The sequence below is a fragment of the Oratosquilla oratoria genome, chromosome 24 (assembly GCF_046742065.1).
Source record: "Oratosquilla oratoria isolate Oo_2021 chromosome 24, ASM4674206v1, whole genome shotgun sequence".
Lineage (NCBI taxonomy): Eukaryota > Metazoa > Arthropoda > Malacostraca > Stomatopoda > Squillidae > Oratosquilla > Oratosquilla oratoria.
In genome coordinates, this window is record NC_134800.1 from 59,476,224 (window position 1) to 59,489,288 (window position 13,065).

Consider the following 13,065-nt stretch of genomic DNA (forward strand, 5'->3'; position numbering starts at 1 on the left):
AAGGAACTACCTTAATTAAACTTGATAATGCCCAATTATCTGGTATGCCAAGCAAAACAAATCACTGGCAAAAAATATATTTAGAAACTGACAAGTGTGACTTGTAAACAGCTATCAGCTATGACTCATGGGAAACCTGAAATGTGAGCAGTTAAAAAAATATATATATAAATATATTGAGTGGTAAACCTGCAGCCTCACAGTGGCTAGCAATGGTCATCTTGCCCTCTAGCAGATCACCATGGGAAGAAACATTTGACTGTTGTCTGTATTGTATTGGTGTAGGACTATTTCTAGGTCACCATAGAGGAAACTATTTGGAAAGGCAAAAGTATTAAAGGGACCGAGTGCAGACATGCTTTAGGAAGACAGCAAATGATATGTTTGAAAGATAGAAATGGAGAAATCATTAAATGCAGAGCCAGAATGGTGTAATTGATGAGGTGGCAGGCAAAGGGAAGCATTTGCCAATTGTGAATTCTCCATGCATGTGCAGGCATAAGAAACTGTGTTGAAATTGATAAAGATCTTGAACCCAGTCTGGAGACTTGATTGTCAGTCCCCACCCCCAGGGCTGCACCTCCAGAAAGAAATGTGGGTCTTGAAAATAGGCAGCTTTGCTGTGTATTTTTCAAAGACCATTAAGAGATAATGAATAAAGAAGGATTAGCAGAATGTGAAAAGCAGAAGTGGGTGGAAGACCAAGAATGAGATGACTGGATAAAATGATGGGAGCTTTGGAAGCATGTGTTATGTCTACTAAGCAGGGAAGAGAAAATGCAAGAGATGGGAATGAAAGGAGGTAGACTGTGAGATAATACACCCCAATGAAATGTTATCTGCTTTATAGAAGAGTGGATGGGGGGGGGGGGTCACTGCATGATGAAACGGTGGGGGGAACTTTGGCTGTTAGGTCCTTCTTTGGAAGAGCCACACCTCATTGCACTGATTTTGACTCAAAATAGTGTGGTAGGGAACAGGTCAACACTTTAACCCAAAATGTTGACATGGGAGGGATGGTTCAAGCAGTTTACATGTCATTGATGTGGGTGTGCTTTGACTTGGCCATCTCCCATTCAAAGAGGTACAGCCTTCATCATACATGTTATTATCAAGGTAATAATTTCATCTATCGCACTTAAGGAAATTCCTCTTTTGTTTAAAATATGAAGCAATCTACTGAACCTATTCTGCCTGAAATTTGCTAGTGACTAAATGCCTTTGCACCAAACTTTACTGTGATTAAATACATTAGTTCAGGGTAACTTCAGTATATTGGTGAATCAGACATGATATATATATATGATATGACAGCTGATATGCAAATCTAGGAATCACATTCTTAGCACCCAATAGCTGTCTGACATAATTTATCTTTGGGAATATATTGACATGGTAAAATATCACTCACAGTTAATGAAAACTGCAAGATGTCTTAAAAACTTTATCATTTAGGTCCTTCCATCTCTAAAGGAAGAATCACATTTACCTTTGTGACATAATATAGTAAATTAAGCAACCTAAGCCGACCTTTTTGTGACCAGAATAATTAAATAGTAATTAAAAAGGTCAACTATACACTAATGATTGAGCACTGTAAATCTTAATATCATAAAAAAAAAAAATGCTTTTCCAATACAATATGACATTCAGTCACACAAATGTAAGACACAGTAAAAATATAAAAATGTCACATCTACTGACTGTTCAAATAACAAGTTACATCTATGCATTACCTATAGCTCTCTGCTCATTCCAGACTCTCTGCAACTCATAAGGATCATTAAAATCATGACAGGCAATGACCCATTTGAAATTATCTTTGCTATATGTTTTCCGATGAAAATAAAACTCCGAGTTGTGAAGTGGAACAAGACCTGCCTTTTTAGCAGCCATACCTATGAATATGTCATCAAAGCGGAAATGGTACGTGTAAATGCTTCCAAAATAGATTTTTTCTAGGCTTGTACGGGAGACAATATAAGCACCTGCAGTTACATAAGGGGGCCAGTGGGAGTATGGGTATTCAGCCAAGGATATATACCACTTGCTTGGGTACCATCGAATTGGGCTCGCACTGCGAAACACATATCCAGCCAATAGATTCTCCTCTTCATGAATGCCAGAAGAAACTGGAGATTTTAGGTAATGTGGATAATTTCTTGGGCTACGTAGGAATCGAAGAACATTCCTGGTAGATACATAATAATCATCATCAACAAATAAAAAATATTTGACTTTGTTGCAGTAATGGTAGGTCCAGTGTAACCCCATCATGGTTTTAATAGTATTATTGTAATAAGAATCTATGAAATCTGCTTGAATTACATCTTTATAGGCTTCTGCTTCCTTTACTAACAGATCCTGAAGTTGTGAATCATTATGGCATATACCAATAAGGAATACTGTGCGTATTTCTACTTCTGAAAAGCGCTTCTCAAAACCCCATGATTTTCTTATTCCACTACGTTTTGCAAAATTTTCAGGAGCAGACTTAATGACATACATAAGTCTGATGCTTCCTTTTACATCACATTTTTGTGACTGGATAAACCTATATGGATATATAAATTCATTTACTGGCTGCACATCAGGCTCCTGCCCGAGTTTAATCTGCTGCATAAAATGTTCGAGTGACTGGTGTGGGCCCCAATGAATGTAGTGGCCTGTAAAGGAATAAGCCAGAAGGTACTGATGAAGCCCAGAGATGTAAAACAGTCCTGATACTGTCAGCACCCAAAGCCAAAGAAAAAAGCCCTTCTTTCTCAGCACTGCCATCATAACAGCAAACTTAGATCTGAAAAGGAAATAGCTTGAATTAGTCATACTCATCTTTTAACTGTACTGTTCTTCAATTCCGCTTTATTCAAAATCAGCAGCCTCAGACACCATCCCATTTACTTGGATTCCAGAAGATTGGAATTACCTGAAAACCAGACATTTTTTAAATTGGCTACTATTGAATTTCAATATAACTTACTGTGACCTCTCCTAATTTACCCTATTCTAAACTAATATAATCAAGTTATGTTAATATTGATGATGAGATGAGCAGGAGGGCGGGGTGGTGAATGTGGGTGAAATGGATGGGGATGCAATGGGTAGGAATGGAATTATGCCTTTTGACTTTGGCTACCTCCATTGTTCAACCAGTATCACCACTGCTATGGTTGCCTGTAAATTCTAGCCCATATTTGGCAATATCCTAACCTCAAGTAACCTAAGCTGGCACTCCTGGATTATAATGGTCCTTTCTGGCAATTTGTTCTAACACCCCAGCCCTACTAGGCTAAACACATCATAATAAATTAAGAAAAACCTATCTCATCACCAAAAGTTTAAATTACCATAGCTTGAATATCGTCATCATCAATTGGGGGCATACCCTATGGAGCATGTTGCTTCACTCACACACTTGTGCCAGTCCTCATGGTCTCTCCAGGCAAGCTCCCATGCAGTCACCCACCCTTCCCACTTCAAACAGCTCTCAACAGGTTTGGTTAACTTGCCCCAGCCATGAATTCTTTGGACGTCCCCTTTATTTCCTCCACTGAAGGTTGTCTCTTGTGGTGACAACACTGTGAGTAGGATCAACATCATGGAAATATTGCATGTTGGGAAAAAGGACTGTGGTACTCCCCAAGGTAGGCGTAGCTCCTCTTGGGGATCGGTGCCACCTGCGTAGAGCCGGTGGCCAGGGGTGGTTGCTGCCGTTTGGCCCCCAACTCTTGGGGTTGGGGGGTGGTCCCACGACGTAGACGCTGCAGCTCCAGGAATTGAATTATGCGAGTCCTGCATGGGCTCCTAATCTCAGTGAGACACACCACAACACCCTTCAAATCATACAAAACAAAGCCCTAAAAACAATTACAGGCTGCACAAATACAACACCTACAGACCATTTACACCATGAAACAAAAGTCCTCAAAGTCAAAGACCACCTCGACATGAGAGGCACACAAACACTTGCCGCAGCCACCACAAACACATTACACCCGCAACACTACATAGCAGAACACCCACACACACCAAGAAACATTAAAACAACACCCAAAGACCTTTATCACGCGCAGATACTCTCTTCTCTTCCTCCACAACCACCAAATACCAGCCTCCGGAAACATATTCATAATCATATCACTCACCGCTCCATTAACACACAAAGACAACACACTGCTGCATGCCAGACCCCCTGATATCCACCCTTCTGAATCCTCTCTCCCACGAAAGGACAGAGTCCACTTGGCCAGACTGCGGTCACCACCCAGCACTTCTAAGCTACCAGAAGAGGCTGGATGACCGCATTGTGAACAGCTGCCCAGGATGTAACACTTCACCCCATACCATACAACACATAATGGAAGACTGCATTATACACAATCATGCACGCAAACAACACAACATACGCTCTATAAAGGATTTGTGGGAAAACCCAGTTTCGGCTATGGCATTCCTTGGGGAGACGGGACTGCTCGGACAGACAGTCTAGGGAACGACAACAACAACAACAACAACATCATGGAAATGTGCTACATGCCCATATAGCCTGAGTTGATGTTCACAAATTATGCTGGTAACTGGCCTAAACTAAGTCTCATATTATAGTCTCTGGTTTGATACAAAATCATTCCAACAATACACCATGATTCTTTGAAGGTTTGAATATACACAGGATTATTGGTAATCTATTTTACCACATTTAGAACTGGGTGGATGAACAAATTGCATTGCCAAATAAAACTGCACTCCTAAAGTATAGTGGTCTTATCCTACGACAATTTTCTTCCCCTCTTCCTGTGTTCAACAATATCAAATACATTATCATCTACTTCAGATATTTTTGCAATGGATGCTCACTGGCCAAACAGGCTGGAGCATCGCTACTTGCGGCACAGGTCGAGGTGACAGCAATTCAAACCCTGCCACCAGCAAGATGGACCAAGGGGTAGTCCTAGCCTCCTAATAGGGGGGAGTTAGCAACATTAAACCAAATCAAACATAAATCATTTCTGTGGTAATCCACCATATACCTCATTGTTTTTTCTATTTTAGATCAACTCGCCTCATCAATTACACATACTTTTCTTAAATGAAGATCTTCTATTAATGTACAGGTTTTGTGATATATACATATATATTTTTTAGCCCATGTAATGTATGAATGCTGCTGCTCTATGGCGCAGTGGACTACAGGGTGGACTGAGTGATTTACCTGGTTTGAGTTTTCACACACCTTACAGAGACAAGGAATGAAACTCCTCTGTCACCCAATGTAGTCAGCCTCATAAACAGAGGTGGCAGTGACAAAGAAGGTGGATGTAGTATATAATTTTAAAAATCAAATAGCACCATAATAATTTATCTGTGGTAATACTGTTGGGAATAAATTTAAAAGAAAAATAAGTAAAAAAAGTGAAAATATGTGCTTGAGAAATAAGATTAGATTAGGTTTACTAGTTTAACTCACCGATATCATTGAAGGATATAAAAATCTACTTTTTATTCTATCCCCCCCCCCCCAAGCAATTCTGGTTTGATGAGGGAGTACGTATGAGAATGGATGAGGGAGTGGGTACGAGAAATAATTTGATGCAGCCTGAAGAGATTTCTCCCCATCTTCTCCTTTTCTGCATGAGGGGACAGAGAGGGGGGAGTCACTGATTTAATGAAGCAGCCTTGCTGTGGATATGCTGTGTCTTGTGACACTGCTTCTCACCCACAGCAGTGGGCAAGATGCAGGGATGACCCATCATTCAGGAAGTGCCAAGATAAGAGGGTGGAGGGGAGTGGGGTGTGATGGGGGGGGAAGAGGGTGGAGGGGAGTGGGGTGTGATGGGGGAAGAGGGTGGAGGGGAGTGGGGTGTGATGCCTGATGGGGATGGAATGGGTGGGAGTGGTTTCATGCCTTTGGTTTTGAGCTACCTCCCTTTTCAGGGGGGAAAAGCCTTTGGTATATCACTATATGTATGTAATTCTGGTTTCATTTCTACCAAAATTCACCCATTTTCCTGCTGAACCTATGGGTGAAAGTGTCCTTCCCCTTTCCCCCCCCCCACAAAAAAAGGAAATGATTTGTGGTAGAAATCTATATCAGATTACCATGACTGACAACTAAAGAACTTTGATTTCTGACATTCTTGAGGGGGGTGGGTGAATATCTACAGAAATTTTTCCAAATTTTATCACAAACTTCAAATTACCTTAGTTTGAATATACATAGAACTGCTACTAATCTATTCTGTCATATTCAGCATGATAGGATGAGAGGGGTGTGGGGAACAAATGTTAATTAACAGGATTACTCTTGGAGTAACATATACCCTAGGAATACCCCTACTCTAACATATCCTAACCTGTCCCAACCAAAGGCCTAAAAAACTCGGGAAATGACGACAAACTCTGCTACCGAGTAATCTTGATTTGCTCTCATGATTATAAAATTATTATTATATGAAATGAAATGATATGAAACCCTAGCTTCACTTGGATACCAATTTCTTTATATGTATTAACTATATTCTGATTAAAATAGGGTTTAAGAGAAAACACTATGGCAAGACTGAAGGCAGTCAACAATTACGTTCCCACAATTATTCTCTTAAAAGGGATTAACTACGAACACAGTTAAATATGGGTCACAAATTACAACAATCTACATTGACTTACTTGGGCTTTGTCTAGTTTTCCTTCACAATATTTGTTGAGCTACATGGTTAACAATGTCATTGCCTATCACCTCTTCTTAAACTGCAGGGTTCTTTCCCGCTACAAGCCATTCCTTTTTCCTTGCTAGGCTTCATTCCGCCCCCACCCATGCACCAGTTTCGGTAACAAGTCCCTTCTTCTGTTGAGCGAACCCGAGCCGAAGGTGTTCGGATATATTTTAATGTCATTATAGAGAAAGATTTTGCACAATAGCATGTTTAGCACAATATATAACTATAGACATGTCTAATCTGAAAACTGTTTTCTATACAAAGATTGAAAGGCTTCCATTGACTTATGTTTCTTATTTTGGGCATTTAAATAAGTTGAAGTCTGAGTCAGAAACACGAATTCCTCGTTCCTTATCTCGGGTAAGTTTATACGTGATTATAAGGCAGGATGCGAAGTAATTCATGCCCACACGTTTTTGTGCCTGTTCCAAGACTAACCCAAGTTTGCTCTCAACCCACTCGCTGTCTTTCTAGATTGTTTCTTCTAATTCATTCCACAAAGCAATACGCATGATAATTATTTTATAACGTCCATCAATCACCCTTTTGTTGTAATACTGATATTGTTATTTAGTAGAATGCTGCGAGCAGTTTTCCGAGTGGATTTCATCGAACAACGCTGAAATGTCGCGCCATTGATCATTTAACGTTCAGAGCTGGTGCTAATGGACGTGATCCTAGTGTTTCAAGTGCCATTTTTTTTTTTTTTTTTTGCTGTAAGCCTATGTAGAGTTTTTCAGTTAAAGTTTTAGGCAGGGATTCATTTACGCTTAAGTTCTACAATGAGGTGAGATGGAATGGTTATATAACGAATTTACTTCTAGCGTGACTGGTTTATTCGACACAATTAGGTATGCCAGCCGAGCTTTGCTGGTGTCTAGTCTGCAGAGAAGAATTATAGACTGTTCAGTCTTTGTTGTTTTCATGACATCCAGTGAAGAGTATTTAGCAATATTTTTGAGCTAGATGCAATGACGCAGTCATTAAGTGATCTTGTAATATGAGATATGCGTAGTTTAATAATTGCAGTAATGGTTTCTGATTGTATTCTTTTGAGTTTCGCGCGAAGCGATATGCGGGTTGAAATTTGCTGTCTTAATTTTCTTCTTCGTTGGCCAAAAAATCGGAGAGCATTTCGGGCTCGCTTGGAACATTAACGGTTACGTACGAATTATTTCCGTAATAGCATTGTAAGAGAATCACGATCCGGCAGTGAAAAGCACTGAACGCAGTGAGGGTTTTTGATTGGGTTCTTTGGGTTTCGCGCGAAGGGCACGCTCGCGAGCACTATGACGTGAGCGCCATGCAGGTTGAAATTCGGTCTAACTTTTCTTTTTCATTTTCTTCCTCGTTGGAAAAAAATCGGAGAGCATTCGGAGTGCGCTCGGAACATTAATGATCACGCACGAACTATGTCAACGGCCGTGCGGGTCCTGGATTTGATGTATTTCTAGTTTGATGTGTGTTTATTATAGTTGTGCGCAATTTAGCGTATTCCTAGACTATATACGTTGTCACGGCCCACCAATGAGCCAGGCTAGTCCCGACAATAAATAAATAATTAGATAAATAAATAAATTAAAATAAATAAAAAATAAATAATAATAATAAATAAACAAAAAATAAAATATAAGAATAAATAAATCAAAATAAATAAAAGTAAACTAAACAAACAGACAACTAAAAACACAAATAAAAAATTAGGCAGGATGATTAAAATATTCGTTAAAATTATTATCTACAGAAATAAAATCACTTATATCACACATACATAAGAAAATGTAAAGATACACAAACACAATGAATGAATTAAGTATAAACACAAATATCCAAATTGATTCAATCTTACCAGATATGGCAGGTAGTAGTGCGTCTGAATGCTGCACGCACTAACAGATATAAAGAGCGTACTTGAGTACTGGTTCTGGTGACGCACTAACGGAAGTCGTCTGGACCGCACCTCTTCACTAATGGGTGATTTGTAGAAAGTCGATTGCCAAATGTATGGTGTTCTGGTAGTCCAGGACAAGACACTTCGGAGGTATACTTGTTTGTAGATTTGTAAGTGGTACAGAGGGAGAGGGCAGACGCACGTGTTTAGCTTTCTGGCAGTCGTTGAGATGATATCCGAAACAAATCGGATGGCGAAGACTTGTAACTTCACTGGAAGATTCCATACACGAGCCTCTATAAATTGAAGATTGCTAAATGCAACTGAAGGAGGTCCAAAGGAATGCTTGCGTCTAAACGACGGGCAGAGGAATCCTACTTAGGAATTAATGAACAGCAGGCGTATCTCAACACGGCTTGTCTAGGCCAAGATCTAAGAATATAAGGTCTAACCACTTCCGACCGAATTTCGAGGGAGTTGGCGCAGCGGGCCCGTGAACGTCACCTGGCTGCTCAAAGTGGGGTTAGCGGGTCCTATAGCTGTCAGTTGAAGCTGGTCCGTCGTTCAAAAATGACGTTGCCTTCGCTCGCACTGCTCCACGCAATTAGTTATATTCTGACAAATATTATATAAAATATATATATAAATATATATAAAATATTATAGTTCCTGTCTATATATATGAATATATGATATATATGATATAATATATATATATATATATATATATATATATATATATATATATAAAATATTATAGTTCCTGTCTTCCTTGGCGTTTCACAGTTTTCTTCAGTGTATCACAAAGAGAAAATGGACTCAGCCAAATGACGTCAGAAGCTGCGCAGAAGAATGTAAACGGTCTGACCTGTATATTTAGACCTTGGTCTAGGCTTTCTGGTCTCTGCTTCTCTGTCGTCGCTACTCGTGTCCTCTCTGCCCGGCCCAGGTATTGGTGATTACGTTTCCCTGATGTCGATACGTATTTAAGCTAGACAGTTCAGCTAATTCTGACCAATGAGAAAGAACATGCTTTCGCGCCAAAATATGTAACGTTTTCTGAGCTTGGTGTCATCTGACAGAACACATTTGAAGCGCGTCCCAACAGACAGGCAATACGCAATGGTTTACTTTATACATTTTATATACACACATACATGTTATGAAATACATACATCATTTCTTTCCACAAGTGTCAATGACAACATTGATAATAATACACATCATATTCACGCAAAGCATGCCTTAAAAATACAAACAGGAGACTTTATTTACGAAAGGGCGTGACACAGCACAACCACACGCTAATGAAGTGACATACGCACTCATGCAAATGGGTCAGTGCCACGTGACACGACGCTTTGTCACTTATACTTGTACATATATTCTATTTATAGCTAGTTCCTATATTTTTTCTGTATACATCGTTTCATGCACATGCTCCACCTATGTACTTATGAGTATAACACAACCTTCTATATATGTTATATAAGTATGTCCTCAGGCCCAATACACATATTTCTACAAAATCCTTGGATGCATTTCCTCACTCGCCTTATGTTTTGACTACAGGACAAACCATCACTACAGCTGTATGGTCTCCTACCTCAGAAGAACATGCACCACTGCCTGATGGACCTACATGCCCGCCTCTCCCCTACCAGTGTGGTAGCATTTCTTGATCTTAAGAGTGCTTTCGACGTGGACGACTGCATGATAATTCTCAACCACCTCATAGAATCTGGTGTCCAAGGCAATTTCCTGAGGTAGATCCGTGGCTATCTCTCAAACAGTACTTCATGTGTGATATTCCAGGGAACGTGCAGTTTCTCCAGGGAAACTTAGTATTCCAAAAGGCGGGGTTTTAAGTCCGTTCCTCTTTAACGTCCTGATGCACCACCTGCTATCCCTTCTTCCCGACATTCCCGGCACAACTGTCACCTGCTACGCTGACGACATCTGTATGCACTCCACCTCTGATGCCGACCTACAGCGCCATCTTAACTCCTACGGGTCGACATCCGCCTGTTGCCTCATCCTTTCCCCATGAAAGACTTGAGTATTCTCTCCTCGGGGTCCCGGAACACTCCCAATGTTTACTGCAGGACACAGTGTCATCCCACCTTGTGCACGTTACTGTACTGGAAGCACCGGCAGCGTATCCATCACATCATCCAAAACCTCCTCCACCGGCTAGAACAGCGCTTTATCTCATTTAAAGGGCTCACCAACAATGCCGCTGGACTATCCATCCCCTTGGCAAGAACCATCTATGTTGTCTTCATTCGTTCAGTCATAGACTACCTCTCCCCAGCCCTTAGTCAACTCTCCAAGACCTCCTTGGTGCCTTTAGAAAGATTCCAGAACAGATGTAGTACATGATGCCCCACCTCCACTAGAGTAGTAAGCATGCAGACTGAACTTAATTTTCCTTCAGATGTTAAGAGAATATATGCCAACATCTTCTTCAGCGTCAAGTGCCTCCATTTAGCCTATTTGGCCCCACACTATTCCCATGTCCTAAGAACTTCACTTGGCCCCGATGTACCTTGCCCTCTGTTGCATCCCGGGGTCCGCTCTCTTGTTAATAGTGTGTTTCACTCTGCAACGCCTTCATATCAACGTCCCTATATCCGAGGTTGATCATGGACCGCCTCCATAGAGGATTTCCACAGCCTCATGTCGCCCTCACACTCACTTTAAAAATAGACCCACTACTCCTCCAGAAACAATTAGCCCTGGAACATATCGCCGCAGTGTCCTCCTCCGTCCCTGTCGCGCACTATTTCTAGGTGGACGGTTCCTTATAGCCAGATGGTAGCGCGGGCTACTCTGTCTACTCACCGAATATGAAACCACCTGAGGGAGGCTACGTTGGTCGCAGGTTACCCAACTTCTCCAGCTCTGCGTATTGCGAACTACAGGCACTCCTGCTGGCAGTCAACTTACTCTGTCATAGGCGAATGAAAAACGTGGTAATGTGTGACTTTCAGTCTGCCCTACAAGCCATCTCGTCTCTACAACATACACACCGCCCCCTCATCCACCACATTTTACAGCAGTTAGTCGCAGCTCAAGAACACTCTAATAGCATAAGATTTTTGTGGATTCCCTCCTCGCCAAAAATGCCTGTGAACTGCCACTGCTCGGCGATGCCACACCCTTCCTCCTCTGCTACAAGAAGAGTCATACACTCTGCCGCTTTTCTCACTACTCTCCAATGCAAGAATGCAGAGCGTGCACAAAATGTATCAATACAACGCTACGATCACTTCCATTTTTCTCTCCCAAAGTTTTGCACGCCTAGGTTACAGTCCGCTAAAAAGTACAAAAGTTGAAGATAAATGTGGGTAAAAGTAAGGTGATGAGATGTACAAGGGATGAAAGTGGCAGCAAACTGGGAGTGGCCATTAAGGGAGAGCGAACGGAGGAAGTGGATAGTTTTAGATACTTGGGTGCAAATGTGGCAGGAAAGGGAGGAGTGGAGGTAGAGGTAAAATGTAGATTGAGTGAAGCGAGTAAATCCCTTGGTGGATTAAAAAGTGTAATGAGAAATAGACATTTGAGAATGGATGCTAAAAGAAGACTGCATGAAGGAGTGATTGTGCCAACAGCACTGTATGGGGCAGAAACATGGAACATAAGAGGAGGAGAGAAGGAGTTTGAATGCGTTTGAGATGAGGTGTCTGAGAAGTATGATGGGGGTTACTAGGCTGGATAGAGTGAGAAATGAGGAGGTGAAAAGGAGAACGGGGGTTGTAAGGGAGTTGGGAGATAGGGTTGATGAAAGACTATTGGGATGGTTTGGACACATGGAAAGAATGAGTGAAGAAAGACTAGTAAAAGTGGTATTGAAGGCAGATGTGAAGGGAGTGAACATGAGGGGGCGACCTAGGATGAGGTGGATGGATGGGGTGAAAGGGGCTTTGGGGGAAGAGGGGAATGTCTGTTGAGGAAGGAAGGGAGAGGACAGAAGACAGGGGTGCATGGAAAATTGTTGCATATGGATGATTTTGTGATGCATGAGGTAGAATGGGTGGAGGGTGAGGTAGTATGTGTGATAAAAATTTGACGCAGCCCGAAGGGATTTCTCGCCGTCTTCTCCTTTTCTGCATGAGGGGAGGGGGTCACCGATTTAATAAAGGGGCCTTGCTGTGGATGTGCTGTGTCCTGCGACACTACTTCTGACCCAGGGAGGGTAGAGGGTGGAAGTGAGTGGAGTGTATTGTGGATGGAATGGGTGGGAATGTTTTTTTTTTCTTTGCTACCTCCCTTGTAAGGGGGAAAAGCCTTTGGTATATGTATGTATACGTATGTGTGTATACGTATGTATATATTTTTGTTTTTGTTTATTTGCTTGGTTTTCATTTATTATTAGTTATCTGTTAATCTATTATTATTTACTATTTACCTATTTGTTTATTATTTAGCTATACCTATGCATTTATCTATTTTATT

At 41.2% G+C, this 13,065-nt stretch overlaps 1 protein-coding gene across 3 annotated transcripts in view; it reads right to left on the bottom strand.

Annotated features, from left to right (window-relative positions):
• The window catches only part of LOC143038690 (beta-1,3-galactosyltransferase brn-like), a 10,709-nt gene extending 3,532 nt beyond the window's left edge, over positions 1-7,177 (bottom strand). Inside the window, exons 1-3 of one of the 3 annotated variants that reach the window (XM_076208247.1) lie at positions 6,667-7,177; positions 2,902-2,926; positions 1-2,797 (exon numbers count right to left, since the gene is read on the bottom strand). The exon at positions 1-2,797 is cut by the window's left edge and continues 3,532 nt beyond it. In XM_076208247.1, the coding sequence (XP_076064362.1) occupies positions 1,726-2,781 (1,056 nt within the window). In that variant the 5' untranslated portion in view covers positions 2,782-2,797; positions 2,902-2,926; positions 6,667-7,177 and the 3' untranslated portion in view covers positions 1-1,725. Of the gene's footprint in view, positions 2,927-6,666 lie in introns of all 3 variants that reach the window. The other 2 variants (XM_076208245.1, XM_076208246.1) reach the window with 2 other exon arrangements.
• Positions 7,178-13,065: the final 5,888 nt, after the last annotated feature.